Source organism: Choristoneura fumiferana, chromosome 24 (assembly GCF_025370935.1).
Source record: "Choristoneura fumiferana chromosome 24, NRCan_CFum_1, whole genome shotgun sequence".
NCBI classification, from domain to species: Eukaryota; Metazoa; Arthropoda; class Insecta; order Lepidoptera; family Tortricidae; genus Choristoneura; species Choristoneura fumiferana.
In genome coordinates, this window is record NC_133495.1 from 10,285,614 (window position 1) to 10,309,249 (window position 23,636).

General features: G+C 39.0%; 1 protein-coding gene and 1 long non-coding RNA gene across 3 annotated transcripts; both read left to right on the plus strand.

The window, feature by feature from the left end:
* Positions 1 to 1,845: 1,845 nt before the first annotated feature.
* LOC141441623 (NAD(P)H oxidoreductase RTN4IP1, mitochondrial-like) lies at positions 1,846 to 16,964 on the plus strand. Of its 2 annotated transcripts, XM_074106417.1 has the most exons (13): positions 1,846 to 1,902; positions 2,122 to 2,202; positions 5,012 to 5,092; positions 5,986 to 6,151; positions 6,611 to 6,781; positions 7,457 to 7,597; positions 8,323 to 8,437; positions 8,837 to 8,959; positions 9,899 to 10,020; positions 10,535 to 10,697; positions 11,887 to 12,007; positions 13,035 to 13,154; positions 13,932 to 16,964. In XM_074106417.1, exons 2-13 carry the CDS (start codon positions 2,155 to 2,157, stop codon positions 14,016 to 14,018), a joined length of 1,458 nt encoding a protein of 485 aa, XP_073962518.1. In that variant the 5' UTR covers positions 1,846 to 1,902; positions 2,122 to 2,154; the 3' UTR covers positions 14,019 to 16,964. The 2 variants fall into 2 exon arrangements, with proteins under 2 accessions (XP_073962518.1, XP_073962517.1); XM_074106416.1 differs by having other exon boundaries at positions 1,856 to 2,202.
* A 1,016-nt stretch (positions 16,965 to 17,980) lies between these two features.
* LOC141441444 (uncharacterized) lies at positions 17,981 to 19,882 on the plus strand. The gene is made up of 2 exons (XR_012452799.1): positions 17,981 to 18,624; positions 19,168 to 19,882. It is a non-coding gene; the product is annotated as an uncharacterized lncRNA (long non-coding RNA).
* Positions 19,883 to 23,636: the final 3,754 nt, after the last annotated feature.

Below are 23,636 nucleotides of genomic sequence, written 5' to 3' on the forward strand. Positions count from 1 at the left end.
GTAATGACTGAACGGTACACCTCAAAGAATATGAAAATTAACGTTTTCAATCCCAATGGCTCAGCCATTTTGAAAAAATATTTTTTTAAGTAAACCATAACTACTTAATTATAAATAAAACATAAGTACTTACAAAGAGTGGAGGACCTCCACTTTTATTGAAGTCGGTTAATTATCGAACCTGTTCATAAAACTTCACAAGAATAGGTTGATAAATACGAATGGGAAATGTCTGAAAAATTTATAAACGCTTGAAACTTTTTATATCAATAGGAATAACCTTTCTAATTAACAGAAAAAAATATCAGATTTTTAAGTAGCATCAATTAATTTTATAAAATGAAAGAGTTTTCTTTACCGCCGAATTACGACAGTCCGGTCGATTACGGGTTGTTCCATAGTCCAGAATAAAAAACATTAAAAAAGAATTTAAGTGTCTTTGACTCGATCGTTTTGACAGGTGACACTTTACCGGGTCGAATAATACTGACATGGAAATACCGACCCTGTTTTTCATGTACACGCCCATAGAAACTGACATGAGCTTCTATGGGTATGTATGTGTAGATGAAAAACAGGGTTGGTATTTCCATGTCGGTATTATCCGAGCCGGTAAAGAGTGTCACCTTTCAAAAAGATCGAGTCAACAAAGACACGTAAATTATTTTTTAGTGTTTTTATATTCTGGACTATGGAACAACCCGTAACCGACCGGACTGTCGTAATTTGGCGGTAAAGAAAACTCTTTCATTTTTTTTAATTAATTGATGCTACTTAAAAATCTGATTTTTTTTTCTGTTAATTTAGAAAGGTTATTCCTATCGATAAATAAAGTTTCAAGCGTTTTTAAAATTTTCATCCATTCCCCATTGTAGAAGAGAATAATCAGACAAACAAACGATAACATTTTTGCTAAACCTAAAGCGGAGAGGCGTCAGAGGCGTCGTCCCGCTTCGCGCTCAGCTCGCTCGATCAATGTTAACTATAGGTACTATCATAATCATGCTCCATATTCGCATCAAGATGATTTTGATAACGTGAATCACACCAAATTCATCATCATCATCCCATGCCTATAAGTCCCACTGTTGGACAGAGCCCTCCTCTCAGAATGAGAGTGCTTGGGCCGTAGTTCCCACGCGCGCCCAGTGCGGATTGGGAACTTCACAAACACCGTAGAATTGCTTCGCACGTTAGTGTAGTTTTCCTCGCGATGTTTTCCTTCGCCGTAAAGCTCGTGGTAAATTTTAAATGTAATTCCACACATGAATTTCGAAAAACTCAGAGGTTGCGAGCCGGGGTTTGAACCCACGATCCTCTGCTTGAGAGGACATAGGTCAAACCACTAGGCCACCACACCACGGCTTCCAAATTACTATAATAGCCCGAGGTCTACAAAACTTTTTATGTTTTTTGCGACGAGCACAAAGTAGATAATATAATATAATCTACGAGAAAATGGAGATTTCTTGTTTGTTTGGAACATTTTAAGAGCAAAGTTCTGTGCTGAATGCAATTCTAAATAGCATTGTTAACATTGTATTAAGATTAGGTACAATCATTTCATTCGTTGACTAAACATTACGTTTAAGCTGAGGCAAATCTATGGAGAAGAAGGCACTGTTGGTGCCACTGACTAATCCAACCACAGAATCCAACAGTCTTGAACATGGTAATTGAAACCTTCATCTTTGGCGTGGAACAAGTGGGTAACTGTTAGGATAACGAAGCATGCGTTGGCCCACGACCTTGCTAAATAAAGAAGCTCTTGCATTAAAGCGTCTTTAAAACATGCTTAAACAGACTAAGCAAACGTCACATGCTTGACTGTCATATGTCATATGTCAAAGTGATCAGCTGTCAAAAACACGGAAAGCACAGTGAGGGTTATGTTTATTTAAGGTAAAAAAATACGTTTTTAACACGATAAATTATCAAAATTATGATTAAAATAGTAAAAAACACTAAATGTTAAATAATGTCGTTAACTTTTGTTTAAAAATATAGCAAGAACAGTGTTTGTTTTGTCAATGACGATCTATTTTAGGGATGTAGTTATTTAGGGCGATTTTAGTCCAAAGGTTAGGGTTTCGATGCGCATTCAATGTTCATATGGTTTAGACTGACCCTGTGTCGTCTCGTGGTGCCGGGAATATGGACGAACTGAAGATGCGGGCCGGCGAAAAGATCGGGGCTTTGCACGTACGTATCTCTTACTAATTTCTGCTTTCCTGGTACTTCCAATACTATGCACCTCTTTTTTATTATTATTAAATGTCTAAGAAAATACTATATTATTTTTTTTGGTTTTGTGACCCAGTTTAATGACTCTCAAACGTCATTGCCATAGTTTTTGCAGTTAGATGACCCTGGACTTATGTAATGCCTAATTAGATTCTTATTTGCAATAAATCTGAGCATGATTATGATTACAATAATTTCAAGTCATTGTTTGTTTTGTATCTGCACTTCAGATTCTAAAAGATTATTTTTCTACTCGCATACTTAGTCCATTGTGCTACTAATAATATTGCTATTGGTAATCCAATGAGGTGCATTGTGTGATTGCAATGTTAAAATTTCATTATAAAATGTTTCACAATGTTCTTTTTCGCACTGAAAATAGCAGGAATTAAAATTTAAAAAAAAGCACCAGTTTATTATATTATAATGGCTGACAGCCATTCTATTTAATTAACTTAATTATTGTTAATCGACTTTATAGATTTAATAAAATAGTTTTACATAAAAAAATATTAAATAATGAATACTTACATAACAAACGGATATTTAATTTGGCTGTATGACCTAAAGTTCTGACCCTGGCGACGAAGACCCTGGTCCATTCTAAGGTTAATTAGTGAAAAAAAAATTTTCAAAATTTTTGAAAGTTGAAAGAAATAAAAGAGTTAATCACTAGTTAAACAACTTTTTATCTGTGAGAATGTGTGACTTTGGCAAATTAAGTGATGCAGAAATGTTGACGCTGCCAGAAATTAAACAGGCAGCAATGGAAGTGAACAGTAATTTGCTACCTTTAAAATCAAAAAATTCATTGTCCGTTATGTAAGATATTCAATCATTATTATTTTATAAATTTTGTTTTTTTGTCATTTTCTGGTAATTTATTATGTGTTTATTAATTTTGATGTATTTATTAATTATGATGTGTCTTAAATACATATTGAACATCCAAGATATTCATCATTTAATAATTTGTTCATGTTTGAGCTCTTAGAAAAAGCCATTGAGATACTCATGCATAAACTCGCACTTGTGTCTCAATCTTATTATGATACAGTTGCATAAAATACTATTGTAGACAAGATTTACTCTGTATACCTAATGCCATTCATGAAGACGCGTGATTTTGTCAGAATTAGACATTGTAATAAGAACCACAGCATGCGTCATCGTGAATAAGTACTAATAATAACCTATAAGTACTAATAATTATGAAATTAAAAAGTTTAGAAGTTTCATTCAATTATACTTTAACAACTACATGGCTTCAAATGAAATTTTATCTACATGCATATCATAACTTCCCTATTATATGTTCATTAAGAAACTGGTATCTGCGGGTGCATCTTAATGTTCACATTAAAGTACAGTGCATCTTAATGTTTACATTAAAGTATCGGTAATACTTTTTTTAACAATGCATATCTGTACATATTGTAGAAAACTTATGACATGCAAGTAGATAATAATTATTATTCAAAGTCAAAGTCAAAGTCAAAGTCAAGTCAAAGTCAAAGTCAAAGTCAAAATACAGGCCATATCTGAACATATTATAGAAAACTTATGGTATGCATGTAGATAAAGTTATGTATGCGGCTATACATAATTAGGCATTAAAACACTTGTGCGATCTTATTTCTTCGGCTCGGCTCGTTTCATAAAACCACACTCATACTTTAATGCCTCTCATTATGCACCAGCACATAAATAACTAATTTAGGCAAAATTTTACATTAATTGTACATAAAAGAAATTAAACAAAATAACAGCCATAAAAATGAAACTACATTATTTTACAAACAGTAGTAGTTAAGTTTTGAGTATTTTTTCAACTTGTCGTACATTAAACAATTTCCAAGTTATTTATACCATCTGATGCAGAATGTTTTAAGCTTTACAATAGTATACTGTGTACTGTATACTGTGTTAAAAATAAAGTTGTGTTAAATACTTGTGATGTATACATATCATTTAATAATATTGTAAATCTGTTTAAAAAGTATACCTCGTTGAGTTTCTTGCCGGATTCTTCTCAACAGAGGTTTTCCGAACCAGTGGTAGATTTTTTTTGACATTCATAAGTGCTTGTTATAGCCTAAATTGAATAAAGATATTTTGACTTTGACTTTGACTTTGAGTATAAATAACTCAAAAGTGCTTCTTTGAGACACAGATTTTTGCCTCAAGAGGAATTGTACTCCATTGTGCAACACTTTTTCGCAGGTGAGTGCAACAGTGGCACAAGTATAAATATTATAAAACAACTTCTAATCAACAGTTACAAGACAATAAGTCCATTATTAATTGTTTTATATTTTGACTTGTGCCACTCTTGCACTCACCCAGCGATTTATCCTTTGCATGAGTATACAAAATTCAAATGATTTATTCAGTAAATAGGCCGCAATGGGCACTTTTACACGTCATTTTTTAAACTACCAGCGCTTTCGGAAAGACCATCATTGCCAAGAAGAATGCGCCGCAAGAAACTTGGCAGAAAGTCATTTTTTCATAATAATATAATCACAAATAAAATACTTAAAAACTATATTATACAATTAAAGAAAAAAAAATACAAAAAATAATAATAATAATAATACAGGGATGTATAGGGTCCCTTAGTTACAATACTAAACACTAACTACTTATATCTAAACTATATCTACATTCAGTGGAAGTGTAGAATGCTTCCACCGTCATAAATTTTAAAATAACTTACATTGACTCATAACCCTAATTCTCAATGGACAGTCATTGTCAATCGCAGGAAGCTGCCAGGACAGCAGCAGGCAGCAGCCGGTCACGCGTCGAAGATGTCGTCAACCACACCGTCGAAGCCCTTAACAAGGTGATTGATTGTCCCTCAGTGGTAATCAGCTATTTATAAAAATTGCATCATTTTCTTTATTTGCGACACGAAGAACATCATCATTATCACCATCATGGCAGCCTACATACGTCCACCTGCTGGGCACAGGCCTCCTCTCAGAATGAGAGGGGTTGGGCAGTAGTGCCCACGCGGGCCCAGTGCGGATCGGGAACTTCACACACACCATTGAATTGCTTCTCAGGTTGTGCAGGTTTTCCTGACCATGTTTTTCTTTACCTTTCCAATTTATAAATGGAATCTATTCTCGTTTTATAGCCAGGGATCGATCGAACGGATTAGCGTTATTGTTCACAATAATTATGTGGACATGACTCCGAAATTAATTAAATTAAAAATCATTGAACCTTAGGGTAATAAATAAAATTATTATTATTATTGTTTTTTTACTCAAAGAGTTTCTCGACATTTAGTCGGTTATTTTTTGGTACTTTTTTTCTATTTTTTTTTGAGGCGTAAGTGCACCTGTGTGACTATGCCAGCCTCATTGAAAGACTCGATGTCCACATTCATCAAACACTCCTATTGTGATGTCCATTTTTGGTACTTGATACGGGCATATGCCAAGTATCAAGTTACCAGTGTGTTAAATGTGTTACAGTTATGATTGTGAATTTTGGCTGTGTGTTTGTGTGATTGTTTTCTTGGTTGTTGAGCAGAGGTAGAGAAGTTGAATGCAGGAATCGACGCACTATCTAGCAAGTGTCTTAAACTATTGATTTCTGTAAGGGTATGTACTCGTAGGTGTTCTCGTGGAGTTCTAGTTTTTTTAGTGCTGTGTTAAGGGTTTTTGGGATAATGCCGGTTATTATTATTATTATAATGATTATTATTTATAAAAAATGATTGTGTAGATACGGGAAGCGTTCAACGAGATCTGGCACCACGAGCTTATAGAAGAGGGCCGCGAGCGCATCGCGGCGTGGACGCGGGACGCGGCGCAGCGGATACGCGAAGGCACGCCCCCGCTGTCGCCGGTACTGCTCTATGAAGAGCTGGTGGCCTTGCTCAAGGATCGAGGTGCGTTGCTGTTATGTTACCCTGGTAATACTAGCCTGTTGTCACCCGTCCGTCTGTCATTGTCCGATGGGGTGGCACTCTTTCCCGGCCCGGATACTACCGGGTTGGAAATACCGACCCTGTTTTTCGTGTACACGCCCATAGAAGCTCCTGTCAGTTGCCGATGAAGAGCTGATGGCCTTGTTCAAGGATCGACATGCTTTGCTATCATGTTACCCTGGTAGCGTGTTAAGTTTTCAAAATTTATGTGTGCTTAGGATGGCGGTGTTCAGTCGGGAAAATCCATTAGGTATGGACAGACTGGGAAGGGAGAGTCCAGACCAGAAAATTCCAGGCTCTCATTGGCTAAAAAACCCGGCTGCACGTCCCCAACTCCCTGGAGCTTATTACGGGGGGGGAGACGGATGAAAGGGTTTCGCGAGATGTGTCATTATGATGAAGTGATTGTGGTGTGTGCAGTGTGGCGTCGCAGTGTGGTGATCTTCCTGTGCGGTGTGGCGCTGGGGGGCGGCGCGGGGCTGTGCGTGGGGCTGCGCTGGGCGGCGCGCGCGCCCGCCGGGCCCCACGCGCGCGCGCTGCTGGCCCAGCCCGACCAGGGCGTCATGCTGGTCGAGGATGCCGTCGCTGCCGGTCAGTACTTACATTAAGCTGCGCTGCTGGCACAGCCCGACCAGAGGCGCGAACTGAGGCAAGGCTGCGATTCTCCGCATACTTATACTCTTTTTTTATTGTTCTGTGATAAATAAGAACTTTTCCGATAAAGGTCGAAGTAAAATCATTTTGGACTACATCTGTACCTGTAATCCGTATATCCGACAGTTGTATCAAAATACCGAGATTTTCATAAATTCTAAAGGAAATTCCTTAAAATTATATCTTAGTTCTTATTGATGTTGCATTAAAAACACAAGCTTTGATTACTTTGAGACTAGGTCAATTGGTGTAAATCAGAGATACCTAAAATGGTCCAGGTCCCACGGAAGATGAGACGGGGATCCACGTTGGCGTCAAAATATTGGGGTTTTAGGAGTTTTGCGAATGTAGTGGAAATATAGAACCTATGAAAGTGGTCTACAAGAAAAAAGTTTAGGAACCTCTCGTGTAAATTGTCTCTGGATATTATCCAGACGATTGGCGGAGCGGAATGACGGTCCATTTATGTGCCACTGGAACCAGCTCCATGTGTTGCCCACTTAGTATAGTATAGATGTAATGTAGTCTTATTGTTCTTAATTTCTATGTGTATGATCCGAGTTGGTCGAAATAAATTTATTTATTATTATTTATTTATGGTATCGATTCCAGCGGCGGGCGCGGGCGAGGTCCTGGTACGCGTCCAAGCGTTCAGCGTGTGTCCTTGGGACCGCGCCACTCTGCGCGGGCGTGCAGCCGCCTTAAGGGGGCTCGCAGCCGCCGCGCAGCCGCAGCTGGGACGGGCATTCGCTGGTACGTGCCCGACCCACACAAATACATCAAGTCTAATCAAATCTGTCATGAAGCGGGGTGCTCTACGAGTATAATGAGGGCTACCGTTGTCATGCTCATCAGTTGGCGCCACTGTAGACAAAGTTCCTGCCTGAATTATTGTGGTTGGTTTGTTATTACGGGCGTGAAAACAAAATTTGCATTTAAATCATATTTAATACTTTAAAAATGTACCATAAAAATATCGAGCATGCCAGTGTTGCGTAGTCCCGTTTTGTTCGGAAAAAGGGAGGACAAAAGTTTCCGAAAGACAAAACTGTCTCAAATGACAGACATTAATTGCCTCGTAACGCATGTTTGCCATAATTAGCCTTAGCCTAATTAAATATTTTTTTGGAATAATGAAATATTTCGTGTGCTCTGCCTACCCCATTTGGGCATACAGGCGCGATGTTTGTGTTTCGTTTGTGTGTTTTTGCTCTGTCGTCTTTCAAGAAAGAAATTCTTTTTACCGGTGCAGGCCTGAAATATGCCTATTCTTTAGATCAGGAGTTTAGCTACACGTGAGTAGGTATATATCTATCCCATCCTATTCTGAAACGTTTTATTCACGTAAATATTGACATCAAAATTGGTGTTAGATTTGAGGTTAACGGGAGGTAGTTCATAGTTCATACTGCAATAGGCTTGTTACTAGTTTCGTAAAAAAGTTTTGATTTTGATCTTTCTTTCTTTGTGTGCACCAGGTGTGATATTGGACGTGGGGTGCGGAGTGAGTGAGCTGGAGCTGGGCGATGAGGTGTGGGGCTGCCTCAGCGAGTGGGCCGGCGGGGCCGCGGCTGAGCTGCTCACCATACGCAGGTACAATCAGTGAGCTGGGCCATGAGGTGTGGGGCTGCCTCAGCGAGTGGGCCGGGTGGGTTTATTTTGTACTGATGGTTATTCTTTACATAACTTTTTACTGTAACTTTGAAAAGTTTTGCAAGTTGATAACAGAACAGAACTGCATTATCACGATCGCATGCCATACCCGAAGCATGCTTCCAAAATCCGAAGGTTTTTTTAAGAGCTCACGGAGTATACATGATGTTGGGGACGATCATGGTATTTCAGGTTACCTAGTAGCACAGACCGTCTAAAAAATCGAACTGCCCATTAAAAATGTGCCCTCGAAAATGAGCCTATTGAAACACTCGAATAATTAATCGGTGCGCATTTCCGAGTGGCAGTTGTCCGGTTTCTCATTTCCGTGTCGTGCAGCACGCGCGTGAGCAAGCGGCCGCGCGGGCTGGCGGCGGACGCGGCGGCCTCGCTGCCGTTCTCAGGAGCCCTGGCGCTGCAGGCTCTCGACCGCCTGCGTTACGACAACTACAAGGGAAAACGGTACGCTATAATCATAATGATATAGTAGATTATTGTCGTGGCCTGGAAGTAGGCAATTGCTGGCTGAGCATGAGTATTAAACAGACGAGCTTGCGAGTCCGTTTAACAAATACGAAGCCAGCAATTGCTATTCCAGCCGAGACTAATATAAAGCTTTCTCAAAAATGGTGAATAATTCTGAAATAGAATTAAATTTTTCTCAAAACATATTGTAAAATTTAATTTTATTCCAATATTTTTCTTATGCTTTCCCTGCCTTTTTTCATCAAAAATAAACTGCAGGTGTATTTTCCCACCGAAAACACCCACAAGCTATTTCAGACCCAATAGAAAAAGTCCGGAGTTCCAACAAAATATCTGATACCGGCCATTAGACTTGGCTGTATACGACTTGTGCCAACAATTCCATGGCCTTTTTAACTTTAAAAAAAAATGTGACTGATTGCAGGCGCGCTAATTCATTATTGTCGAGCTAGCGCGCCTGCAATCCTTTTAACTTTTTTAATTTTTCGCTGACCATAAACTATGCACTTCACCTTCTGATATGTAAGAATAATGTAACTTTTACGGACATTTTTGAGAAAAAGCTCTTATTGCTTGAAATAACGTTACAAAAGGTCTTTATCTACACCCATATAGTAAATCCTCAATTATGCGTTCAAAAAACCATAGGTAATGACCAGCATTTCGACATTGGATTCTCGCGCGGTAATAACACTGAATGCACAGATCTGGAAAACGGACGGCGGCCATTCTCATTCATCTGTGCACTCAATCTAATTACCGTATTAATGTTGAGGGGCAAAGTGACACGGTAATTAGACTGGTGCTGAGGGAAAACTGAAACGGTAATTACGAGTAGACAGATGAATTAGAGTGGCTGAGTTTAATAATATTGATACGTCCGGATGAATTAGCTAAACGCTTGCGTGTTTTCAGTGTGATAGTTTGCGGCGCGGCGAGCGGCGAGGGCTGCGCTCTGGTGCAGTTACTGAGCGGGCGCGGGGCACACGTCAGCGTGCTGGCCCCGCGACGCGCGCGACAGGCCTTGCACGACTTAGGTCAGTCACACAGGTTGTAACGCGCCGGTGGAGTTGTTAACGCGTTCACTGCCACCTGACTTCCACAGGTGCCACCGACGCACATGTGCGTTCAAAATGTATGAACAGTTATGACAGCGGCACTGGGCGAAGTTCCGTAAACGCATATATGCGTCGGTGGCAGTGAACGTGTTAAGCCGACACTGTTCACGTTTTACTAATTAATAAAACAATCGGGACTTATCAAGCTAAGGGCCACGCGAAATTCCGATTTGGGGGTTTTGAACGCGGTAAATCCATACAAATCTATGGACCTATCACATACGGGCAGTTTTCCATTTGAACTTTCCTCTTATTCGGAATTTCACATGGTGGCCTGTGCATACAGAATTGAAATAAACGTACGTGTGTGGTATATTTACGGAATTCCGAGTGTATGTAGCGGCCCTAAAAGCGAGTAATTTTTGAGATATTGAACTTTGAAGTGGCAAAGTCGGGGGTTTTCCAACTTTTTTTAAATGGTTATGGTCACCAGGAGCGCATGAGTTGGTGGAGTTGGACAGCAACAGCCACGCGACGCCGTCGTGGGCCATGCTGCCGCAGCTGGGGGCGCGCGCCGGGCCCTGGGACGCCGTGCTGGCCTGCGCCGGCGCCGCCGCGCCCGCCGGCAACCTCGCCCCCGCCAGGGGCGCGCTCAAGTTAGTACCGAGTTATGCCAGCCTGGTACTTGCTGATTACATCATCATCTGTCGTGGTCGTTGTCCTCGCAAAGGGCGCGCTCAAGTTAGTACCTGGGAGTTATGGCAGCCTGGTACTTGGAGTTATAAATTACGTCACACATTAAGGGAGGGGGGGGGCTAAAAATGGACAAAATAACAGTTTTTTGAACGTCTTAAATATCCGTAAGATGCCATAATATCATATTATTTGAATTAAATTTTTGGAAATATAGTTCTATCATTACTAATGATTTAAATATCATATTATATTGTTATTGATAAATATGTCATGGCGACTAATATAAAGAGAACTGACGTTGTCATGGCGGTTTGCGCTAGTTTGCCCCCTGGGCAGAGCTTTGCCTAATAATGCCCTTAGATTGGTGTGACATAGTACTTTACAGATGGCCCCTAATAGTCGATTTCGCAAAGGGCGCTCTCAAATTTACTACCTGGGAGTTATGGCAATCTGGTACTTACTCATCTGTACTTACATCATCCACCCATCGTAATTGTACGTACAGTCACCAGCACCAATATCTGACACAACAAGCGTGCATAAATATCTGATACGTCTCTATTTCTAGGATTGTTTTTTTTTTTGGAGTCTTTTTGTATTTTTTATTTCAACTCCAAATTTGTTACTTTACGGGTATCCCGTGAAACCATATCGAAAATACAAACTGAGACATGGATGCACAGAAAAACCAGAGAAAGAGACCAGCACTGGGAATCGAACCCAGGTCCTCAGCATTCCGTGCTGCGTGCTATAACCCCTACACCACTACTGGACAGGAATCTAGACACGAATTTTTCCTATGCATACATATCTCAAGTTGCTTATTTCTACTTTGCTACTTAAGCAGCAGCACTAGCGACATCTATGTGGCGTCGACAGACGTCAACACTCTTTCGGAACCAACCGCTCACCCAGACAAGAGATGTCGCTACTAAGCAATCAAATTATGATTGGTTTTTTTGGAGTCTTTTCTAGGGCCGGAAGGACGTGTCAGATATTTTTGCACGCTCCGCTGTGATAATATTAATGCTGGTGACTGTACATCCGAGTTGGATTCTTAGCGCAATCTTTATAAAAGTTAGACTTTTATACATTGAGTTAACGTTACTTAAGAACATGATGGATTACCGGACTGTAATTAATTTCCAGAGCGACGGCGGCCCGCAACGCCGTGGTGGACTTGCGGCCCAACCCGCTAATAACCGACCGGCTGCCGCTGCCTCTGTCCATCATGTTCGCTGCCTCCTTCTACACTCTACGGATCTTGCGGGTCAGTATATTGCGTAAATATCGTAAAGCTACTAACAATGGCGGATCCAGCTTTGTACGCCATAGGGTTTGTTCACATGGTGAAATTCTACATATTTTTCGCAAATAATCAATTGATACTTGTACTGTAAAATAACACAAATCCAATAATAAGATAAATTCTCCTGTTTTTATGTAAAAAAGTTGCTATGAAAATGGTGGGGTGGTATTATAAATGCGTAAGTTGTGAGTGAGTGAAAGAGTGAGTGAGTGAGTATGTTTGTAACTCCTTGACGTGAAACGGCTGAACGGATTTGGATGAAATTTTGTATGTACATATTTGGACAGCTGGAAATAAAACATAGGCTACTTTTTACCCGACTGCCTGAAGGAGGGTTATGTTTTTCGAGCGTATGTATGTATGTATTTATGTTAAGTATGTACGTATGTATGTAAGTATGTAAGTATGTATGTATGTATGTATGTGAGTATGTATGTCCATTTCTTTGGTCCTCGCTGCAGCCTAAACGGCAACGGTAACATATGAGGTATCATTGGATTCGTCATAACTGTCGGAGTGACATAGGGTATATAATATTTCAATATGGCGTCTGCAAATAAAAATATGGCGAAGGAATAAAAATATTTTGTATTGTAACTACGAGTATATGGGAATTTTTCTTCCTTTTAGTTTTTAAGGCAGTCGGTTTTTTTTGATTTTTTAAATTTAATGTTTTTTATTATTCAGATATTCCCACGGGATAGGGATAAAATCTCGAAACAGAAACCGCTGAGCTTAGAGTCATGAAATTTGACATGATTTTTTTTAATCTAACGTCCACGAGAACCACGATTTAATTTCGGGAATTCCCACGGGATTTTTTGCTGGATCTACTGATGTACGTGTGCGAAGCCAAAGTCAAAGTCAAAATATCTTTGTTCAATTTAGGCTATAACAAGCACTTATGAATGTCAAAAAAATCTACCACTGCGCCGCGGGTAAACATTAGTTAATAGGTATATCTATTCACTTTTCATTATAACTGCAGTGGATGGTGGGATGCGGGCGAGACACGGATTTCCTAGAAGACAAGAGGCGACTGACGCCGGGACTGGCTGCCCTGGCGGCGATGGTGGACGACGGGACGCTAAGACCCGTGCTGGACAAGGTATGCTTCTTGGAGACTCATGGTAACCTAGTAACTATAGCAGCGTCGGTATCATAGCTCTAGGGCCATAAAACCACGTGTCGTGTCTCGCTCGCTCTCGGGAGGTTATCGGATCTCTTGCTCGCAAGCCGCTGCAAAGTGCGAGCTTTTTAGGGTTCCGTAGCCAAAATGGCAAAAACGGTACCCTTACAGTTTCGCCATGTCTGTCTGTCTGTCCGTCCGCGGCTTTGTTCAGGGACTATCAATGCTAGAAAGCTATAATTTTGCACGAATATATATGTAAACTATGCCGACAAAATGGTACAATAAAAAATAAAAAAAAAAATTTAGACTGCCTCCCATAGACATAAAGTGGGGGTGATTTTTTTTTCTCATCCAACCTTGTAGCGTAGTAAGTATGTCAAACAAGGAAAACTATAACGATTAAGTTCTCTTGAGAATTATTAGTAGTTTAAGAGTAAATAGCAGCCTAAGGTATAAAATATACCTAAACTTGGAATATTCCGTACAAAATACGAAATCCTTAGAAAAATATCAAAAATATAGCCGTAGGTAGCCGTAACGTGAAAAATATCTTCACGTTACGGCTACCTACATCTAGCATAACCCCATTCACCATCCATTGATTAAAATAATTTGACGGATAAATGTGATGCCGTCTCTGTTTGTTTTGTTCGAATAGACGGAGACGGCATCACATTTATCCGTCAAATAAAATTAATCAATGAATGGTGAGACAGTAAGTGTGTTTTTAAAATTTCTTTCTCTCGTGTCCAGGTGTATTTCCCTCAAGACTTCGAGTCGGCGCTGGCGCACGCTTGCAGCGACGAAGCACTCGGCACGACCGTCATACGATTTCCCTAGTCAAGCCACAATATCCCCCAACTTGGGTTGCGTGGACCCTTGAGCGTTTTATTGGGGATCTGCGAGCCTTTCCTAGCCAAGGGGATCTGCTAGCCTTCCCTTGAGCCTTTTTTTGGGGATTTGCTAGCCTTCCCTAGGCGAACCTCTTGAGGATCCGTAAGCCTGGGTGGTTCGTGAGGGTGCACTTTTTAAAAGTTTGAGAGATACTGTTTTATTGGATGCCTTTTTTTATCCAATTGTGGTGATCTAAAATGTATTGTGCTGTTTTGTACAAGATAAAACGAATGCGGAATATTTTGACCATTGGTTGAGCGAGATCAAATGATTGCGAAAAATTTTCATTAGAATCGTTTCTTTGAGATAATTGAAACATTTATCCAGGCCCGGATTTAAGGGATGGCATCTGGGCTTAACAATTTTGGACAGGTCAGCAACTTTTATTTTTTTATTTTTTCAAAAAATGTTTTTTAAGATGCCTTAAGCCTTAAGGGCTTCCGCTCCTTCGCTGCTCCAAGGCCTCCAGGCCTGGAGGACCTCTAAATCCGGCCCTGCATTTATCAATCTCAGTTTAAAAAAAACTTACACGCATATTCAGATTCAGTTAATCTTACCCAACTGTTGCTTGAAATATTTCGTATCCGTTTCGAGGTTACCTCGTATAAATTTATAAAGATATGTGTGTAAAGCTATTGAAATCCTTCCATTTACCAAAATAAGATTTTGTTTATTGGAACGGAGTTAAGCCTTGTACAGTGACATAGACTTACCTGAAGGCACAGTTATATTGTTCGAGTCTTATTATATTTCATTCACATCTTATACCGTGTGTCAGAAATAAGTAGAAAAAAAGCTTTTGTTGAAGTGAGGATGAAAATGGCGGCCAAAAATGAAAGAATAAAATAACTTTATATTTTATGTATAATGTTACTTCGTCTACAGAGGGAAGTCCAAGAGGCTTACAACTAAGGTGCTTTCCTTTTTATAGCCTAATATAGCGCCATCTGTCGGAATTATCGTATAATCCACATATCTACATGCTTGCTAACTAAGTTGAAAGGAAGATTACTTGAATCGAACAGTATAAAATAGTACATTATGTACGGCACAGATGGCGCTGTTACTCCTATGTATGTTAACGCTTTAACAGCTTTAGGGCCTATAGGTAGAGTCATTCACGATGACGCGTGGCGTGGCTCTTATTACAATGTCATTAATGCCTAATTTTGACAAAATCACGCGTCTTCGTGGATGACGCTAGGTATACGTTAGCTGACGCGGTTTGGATTGGGTTGGACGCCTGTTGAACAATAGTATGAGCAGCGCTAACTGCGCGTGCGCGTCGCGCGCATAGGATTGTACCTGCACCCGCCCGCAGGCGTGCGCCCGCGCAGTGCACCCGCGCCAGCTAGCGTAGGGCGTCTATAAGGCCTTCGGCAAGTTTGTGTCACAAAAACTCAAGACAAGATACTTTATTGAAAGCTGTGCGCATTTCGTTACAGTTTCTTTATAGCTCAAAGCGGAATTAAAGATAAATAACTACTTATGGAGTAATTTAGAGTGATTAGAAAACTACATGAGTTACAGAAGTATTTTTTCCTCAATCACACAATCAGTTTGTTTAAACAATCCTGTGATTTTGTTACATTCAAAATGTAGTAACGCCTTTAACTCGGTACACTTTGAGCGTCGATCTATTGATCGGAATTATTATGGATACGTTGGTCGATCACATACAAAATAACATAATATATCGCGAACTTTTGCGGTTGACGTTTCGTTCTGAATTATGGATGAAATGATTCGTTCGAGACGTATTTATTTACACCATGAACTGAAGCCATTTCGTCTCTATTATGTTGTATGATGTATGTGAAGTTATTTATAGAAAAAAGAAAACTTGAACTCTGCCATATGATTGATGTAGTTGTTATAAATATGTAGATAAAATTTGTAAAAAGTAACGAAAGTGAATGTTCAGCAAAACTGGGACTATAAAGTATAAGTATTGCAGAAAGAAAAGTATTTTATCTGATTTTTAAATAAATATACAGTATTTTTGTGCTATTGACTCAACGATATGAAAGTTCGCTGAAAATCATTTTTTATATTTATTTAACGTCTCAATCGAAATGTTCCTATTTTAAACATAAAATATATACTTACTGTTTGTTTCTCATATATAATATATTATAAATCACCAACAAAAATCGTCCTCTGAACCTGATATACCTCTGCAATACAGTTTTTTTATTTAATTGCCTGTTTTGTGTCCTACTGTTGGGCAAAGGCATAGTTATTTAAATTATACAACTTAAAAATATGTTGGTAATTGTAACGGTCACAATAAATGAATTATACAATTTTTACAAATAAAAAAATATATATATTTTTGGGGTCATATTGTATAACAAAATCGGGCCCTTTCCTAAAAATAGGGAAAAAGCGTCCCTAAAACCAATAAAAATACTTATGTAAAGTAAGATGTAAATATTGTAACTAATTAGTAGGAGTGGCAAGGGGGGGGGGTGTAAGTTGGTATTCTTATGTTGAAACTATGTTTACTGACTTTCTTCATGTAGATACAGGGAGTTTGGTGTCCACTTTGACCAAAAACTTCATGGTTATGCCCCGTCTCACAATACTATCAGGCATAATGCTTTCTTATTGGCTTATAAAATAACCAATGACTGAATGAGTATTCGTTAGTATTTAATTTCCAAAGTATCAAGTGTTTCGTTATGTGGACTTTACTGTCCTTGTAACTTTAAGTAGGTAAAATTAATGTACAGTAGATAGATATGCAAATCGCTACCTCTCGTGAAGAATCAGGTTTTTGTCCTTTCGCACACGGCGATTCACTTAGCACCGTGCTCCGTGTGTTCACGAAACATTGCGATTCTGTACAATTGTAAAGTCTATTTTGAAAAATAAAATTGTTGTTTTTTATATTTGTTTATTTTTTTCGAAATAACGGTCTGAATGGTTTCAAGGAGTATACGAGTAGATTCTACTCCCATAAAATATCGCAGAACTAAAGCCTTGTCCACACTTACTTCATGCATCCAAACTAGAGTGGCAGGAGGCCAGAATAGGGGCGTCTCTCTCCAGACAGATATTTACCGTACTTTTTATTCCTTATTATTTCCTTGTGTGCGTGTAAAATCCCGAAACCCTGACCGTCTAGAGCAGTATTTTTCAAACTGGATCGCGACCGCCCGGGGGTCGCGGATGCCCCTTAATGTTTTATTGTGTATTTATTAATTATTAACCTAAGATTAATACAAATAACTGTAAGTCAAGGTAAGGAGGGGGTTGCCAAATATTTTTCAGACCCAGGGGAGTCGCGTCCTGAAAGTTTAAAAAACACTGGTCTAAAGCAGGGCTGGTCAAACCCAGGCCCGCGGGCCACAAATAAGCCCGCCAAGGCATAAATTTGCCCGCTAATACGTTGGTCCGCCAGCCGGCTAACAGCACGACAAATTTTTGTAGTTGAGTGTACGTAAGGGCAAAGATATCGACACGGCCAAAGTTGCAAAAATATGTATACACGGCCTTAATGTTCAGTGCATAAAGTCGTGTATACAATTTTTGTAACTTTGGCCGTGTCGATATCTTTGCCCTTGACTGTACCTCTGAGGCGGCGCCTGAGAATTAAAAAAAAATGTCCAGTAGAAAATCTATTGGACAGCCTTCGTCTACAGACATGGAATGTAGCACAGCTATTCGGCCCTACGCGAGCTGACCTGGCCGTATTGCTTAACGTTTCTGACGTTAGCGATCGCAATCAAATGACAGTTTTTGTATGCGAAATCTGTCATTTGATTGCGATCGCGAGCGTCAGAAAGGTTAGGCAATACAGCCTCTGGTTTGCACGAGCGGGTGAAAGCCTATTGAGAAAAATAGTATGAACTGCGCGCGTCGCGTGCGACATCGGTTTGTACCTGCACCCGCGCCAGCTAGCGTAAGCCCTTCTTGTTTTTAGGATAGAACATGCAGATTTATTTGTGAAATAAAACAAAATTTGGTCCAAACCACATATATTAACCAGCAATCAACTTATATCCTTACCGCACATAGTATTAAGTACAACGAAATAACAATATCACTACATAACGACAGAGAAGTGACTTCAAAATACATTTAATCAATTTGAGAATATACAAGTTGTTTTAAAATTCCGAAATATTTCAGTTGTTTAGTTATTTGACTGAACACAGTTGTAATAAATACAGAAGTATTCAGTAAACAAACCCAACAATCTGCCGAAATATTTATGAACAATTTTAAAACACGTTTCAAACTGCTTTAGCAGTTTTTATTAAACATTTCTATACCATCAAATAAATGTTCTATAAAGTCACAAATACTCGGATATAATTTTGCTTCGGCCACACAACCATCTTCTTAACTAACAAATAATAATTTAAACACACCTCTTTTGAAAACAAATACGATTCACCAAAATGTCTGACTATGAAGAAATAAAGTATCATCAACATTCAAAGCAACTCTAGTTTTGTCTACACTTGTATATTGTCGCGTACCGCGTCTCCTTCAAGCGCACAACACGTTTGTTTGACGTGTTGTGTCGCGACGCGTCAGAGAGGCAGGGCTTGTTAACGTTACCAAATTCACACTATAAGTAACGTTAAATAACGGTAAAAATCATAAAAATACCTAGTACCGGTATTAAAATTTAACGTTAATTGATAACTTAACATTATTGAACGTTACCTAATTACCGTTATTTTTACCGGTAAATTACTTTACATTGTAGGGCTTGTTAACGTTACCCAATTCACATTATTATAACGATACCGAAGTAACACTATCGGTAATTTTTGCTATGCTACCGAGTGTTGCCAATTTAGCGCGTGCATACTCGCTCGATAAATGAGGATAATCTAAAATTTAACGTTACCCAAGCTTACCGGTAAATAGTAATATAAATACCGTTAAAATGATTTAACGATACTTTTGAATTAACGTTAATTTAATGAATAGCTGATAACGTTACCATTTTTTTTACCGGTAAAAAGTTGTATAAGTAACGGTAAATCGTTTAACGTTAATTATCATTTAACGTTAAATCGGTTTGACAGTTGGTAACGTTACCACTTTTTAACGGTATTTAAAGCCCTGCAGAGAGGTGCCCTGGTATTCATACACACATTCTTACAAACCATTCTGACACGTCGCGGCACGATACATCAGACAAATATAAGTCATGCTTGACGCGTACGGGCATGTGACTGTACAGTACGATTACTAGGAGTTAACACTTGACAGATGGGCGTGCCTTCAGTCAATTTTCAACTTTGAGATCATACAAATAAAATAGTTTTTACATAATCTGTAAACGTGGGTAGCGGTATACTAAAAACGGCTTTATTTGTATGACGTCAAAGTTGAAAATTGACTGAAGGCACGCCCATCTGGCAAGTGTTAACTCGAATTAATCAAACTGTATAAGTGGCTATATTTGTATTGCCATTAGGCTAAAAAGATGTAGATTGGACATTTTTGAGTATTTCCTGCTTTCAGATATTCTTGCCGGTGACAGTAGGCACTAGTTGGTGCTCTCAGTTTGTTCGTATATATATTTTGGTGAGTCACGCAAATAGCCGGCAAGCTTTGATTTATTGTTTCATACGAAAAGCGGCAAAGCTTATTTCAAAGTAAAGACAAAACTTCGTAATAATAAAGGGTATCCGTTAATTTCAAAACTAACGTTTGGCAACCTGATTCATTTCGCAAACTAAATATTTCAGGATTTATTTCAGAGCCACCGTGTAGAACCCTTTAGGTTAGGTTAGTTTGATAAAAGTCCTGAATTTTTTTTTATTGGACTGGATGGCAAACGAGCAAGTGGGTCTCCTGATGGTAAGAGATCACCACCGCCCATAAACTTCAGAAATACTAAAGTTACAGTTGCGAAATGAACCTGGTTGCCAAACGTTAGTTGCGAATTAGTGAACCATAATAAAGAGATAATTTAGCGCATTTCATATACAACTACTTGTTTCTATGGATCTGAATTAATTTAGTAAAATATCAAATACATTAAAACATTGCTAACAATTTCAAAACATTCCGAGGTCATGAGCACTTTATTAATTAACAGATTTATGTGTCACTTTCCAAAAGTCCCATGTAACACGTAGAATGTGATCTATGGTCTGTCCCAGAATTCGAATACTAAAATGACGTTCATGTGTTACCTGTTTTTTGCGTCTCATAAATAGTGATGTGCCGAACCGGTTATTACCGAAAGATTTTGTGGTACCTATGTATGTATGTCGTAAAATATTAAGATATGAACGGATCCGTGATGTACTAAAATGTAGGGCACTTAGGACATTCTAGAAAAGGTAAAATAGGTCTAATAAAATGCGACCGTTTTCGAGTATTTCGACTTTTATAGATGTTGATGTTTAAGTTTCAATTTCATTCTAAGTTTTACATTAACTAAATATGAGAATAATGAATATTTGATTTATTATTCTATGATATGAATATCTAAATAAAAACACGAGAAAATGCACTGATCACATCCGATGACAATACGAGTAAAGTAACGAAAAGGTTGAATACCACTTGAATACGAAAAACATGAACAATGACGTTGTGTGATATCTGAGGCCTACTCCGGAATTCGAAAATCAAAGTTCGTACCGTAACATCCCTCTCACTTACGTATTAAATTAAATAGTAGTGTCAGAAGGACGGAACGACACGAACTTCGATTTTCGAATTTCGTAGTAGCCCTGCTGGCCCTGACTACGAAATGCAAAACTCGAACTTCGTATGTTGCCGTCCCGCTGACGCTTATCTAATTCAATACGCGAGTGAAAGGGACGGTGCCATACGAACTTCGTTTTCTAGTTTGTAGTAGCCCTCTGTATTCTTTTTTACGTGGCACTAAGTGACGAACACTGTATTTTTACCTGTGCTTAGATTTCATCACTTTATCGTATGATAAAGTAAAATGGAAAGTAGAATATTGAATGCATTAATGTTATTTTTGCTATCGTAAAATAAACATTTTATCGGTTTATTTACGAAACCGAAATCACGGAGCAGCACTGTTCCTTTTATGCTGGCCACATTATTTTTACGTTTGACATTTCAGACTGTCATTTTAGTATCTCGAATTCTGGGACAGACCATAATACTTGTCATCCAACTCGATCATACAAATGATCACCGATGACGATGATCAATAACTTGGAACATTATTTTCTATGTAGTCATTATAAAATATTGCTGTTGAATAGGCTAATCGAATTCTCAGTATCTTAAAATAAATCCAAATTATTTCAGCTGATATAAGTGAATGTTTACTATACATTGGTCTATGTAGTTTTTGCCACGCACGGTGAAAATTTGGAAGCTTGCAGCGTCAGTAGAGCCCACTCATTTCTCAAAGGGCAACGCATCCGTAACTCAGTTTATGTTATGGATGTCCATGGGGTGATTGCTTTCCATCAGGTGAACCGCCTGCTCGTATTCCCCCTATCATATAAAAAAAATGTTCAAATCCATCTTGAATTAAAAATTGCGATGAAAAACTTTTAAAGGGGCGTTCAAACACATTAACCTAAGCGTCGCGCGTCGGCTGAAATATTAAGGATTAAGTTAAGAGACCTAGTTTATTTAATATAATAATGTAGGAAACAACTTTTGCCGTTTAAACTACATATAGGTCACGAGTACAAGGGAAGTCATCAACTCTAGCGCCGGAACCCATCGTAATCTAAGGCCCTGTTCACATTATTACAGTAAAATCGTTCCAGTAGCATGTGTTTTGCAGGTGGTAGAACCTTGTGCAAGGTCCGCCCGGATTGCTACCGCCATCTTGCTCGCTAATCCTGCCGTGAAGCAGCAGTGCTTGCACTGTTGTTTCGGCGTGGAGAGTAAGGCAGCCGGAGAAATTACTGGCACTTGAGGTATCCCATCTTAGGCCTCTAGGTTGGCAACGCATCTGCAATACCCCTGGTGTGGCAGATGTTTATAGGCGGTGGTGATATCTTACCATCAGGAGACCCACTTGCTCGTTTGCCATCCAGTCGAATCAAAAACAAAATGACACTGCGGCGCTCGATCGACCTCGTGTAACTCGTTAGGATTATGACCCCGCAATGTACAACTACTGGAACGATTTCAGTGGATTAATGTAAACAGATTCTAAAGCCAAGTTTAGACTAGCAAGAAAAATCACGCAAGTTGCATTACATTGCGAGGCCGTAAAGCCAACAAGTTTGTAGTGGTCAACCGAGCGCCGAACTTGCACGGTTTTTCTTGCAAGTCTTGGCTTTAAACCGGAACCTCTTATTATACTAACAACTTACCCGACTAACACAACTACCGATATTTAATCAAAAAACACCAGAATATCACCCTTTATTTATTATCTTACACACCACTGACCGAATGCTCAAAAATATTACATTATCACTCGCACTGTAGACTAAAATAAGTTTATGGTAAAAAAAAACATTTTTAATGCAAGCTTTTTTTGCTGACTGTACTTTTTGTTGACTGTACTTATATTGTCACCCAAACTATATTTGCATACCAAAGTTCAAGTCGATGCCATTAAACGTTGAAGAGTTCCGTCCTGTACAGACGATTCTGGCCGTACTACCTGATTATTGTATTGTCACGCAATTTACGTACGAGTAAAGTACACCATATTTCAATCCAAATATTGGAAGTTGGTCGAATTTAACTTGCAAGATTTGATTACAGACAGACAGACAACGGGACAGGGGAAACTAAAAAAGCTTGTAATGACAGCTGTTTGCTCTCTCGGCGTGAGTTCCGACTGCCAAGCGAGAATCGAGCGAGTTTTATTTTTGGCAGGTCTTGTCGCTGCGAAAAACTAGTGGAGAGTTCTCGCCTCCACTGTGAACAGCCAGCCATTGACTATTACTATGTGTCTCTTTTAGTGATACGGAATATACAGGATGGCTCATTTAGATCGGTCAGTATGGGAAAGTCTGAAACTATAAGGCATACGAAGATCTGTTCTTAGGAACCATGTCATCAATATAATGTCATAAATAATAACAAGAAAAACTGCATTCATACATTAAAAAACTGTACTCAGCCCGGGAATCGAACCCGGACGTTATGAAAACAAAAACTTACATTATTAAAGAATATGAAGTACAACGCATTTTATTCATACTAGATACAGTGTTTCATAGTAACATTTATGCTTATGACTTATGACCTACACTACCGATATCCAAATAGAAATAATGTTCGTTTTATTTAGCAAAATGACCGGGTTTAATTCCCGAACTGAGTACAAGTTTTTTTTAATGCATGAATGCAGTTTTTCCTGTTACTAAAATCGATGACATGGTTCCTAAGAACAGATCTTCGTATGTCTTATAGTTTCAGACTTTCCCATACTGACCGATCTAAATGAGCCACCCTGTATATCTACATTTCGGTTCTTGAGCGAGAAACCAGTAGATAGCTAATCGCTTCCTCGCCTGTGGTGGGACAGGGATGTTGACACCACCAATCAACTGACGTACTTTTTATGAGCTGCCAAAACACAATTCTCCCATAGAGTTTCAATGGCAATAGGACTTATGACGTCAT

Excerpts from the sequence above, each read along its gene's own strand:
- LOC141441623 (XM_074106417.1), top strand. The coding sequence starts at position 2,155 with ATGGACGAACTGAAGATGCGGGCCGGCGAAAAGATCGGGGCTTTGCAC. Across the intron at positions 7,598-8,322 it reads GCTGGGACGGGCATTCGCTG|GTGTGATATTGGACGTGGGG; the intron begins GTACGTGCCCGA and ends TGTGTGCACCAG. Across the intron at positions 12,008-13,034 it reads ACACTCTACGGATCTTGCGG|TGGATGGTGGGATGCGGGCG; the intron begins GTCAGTATATTG and ends TTATAACTGCAG.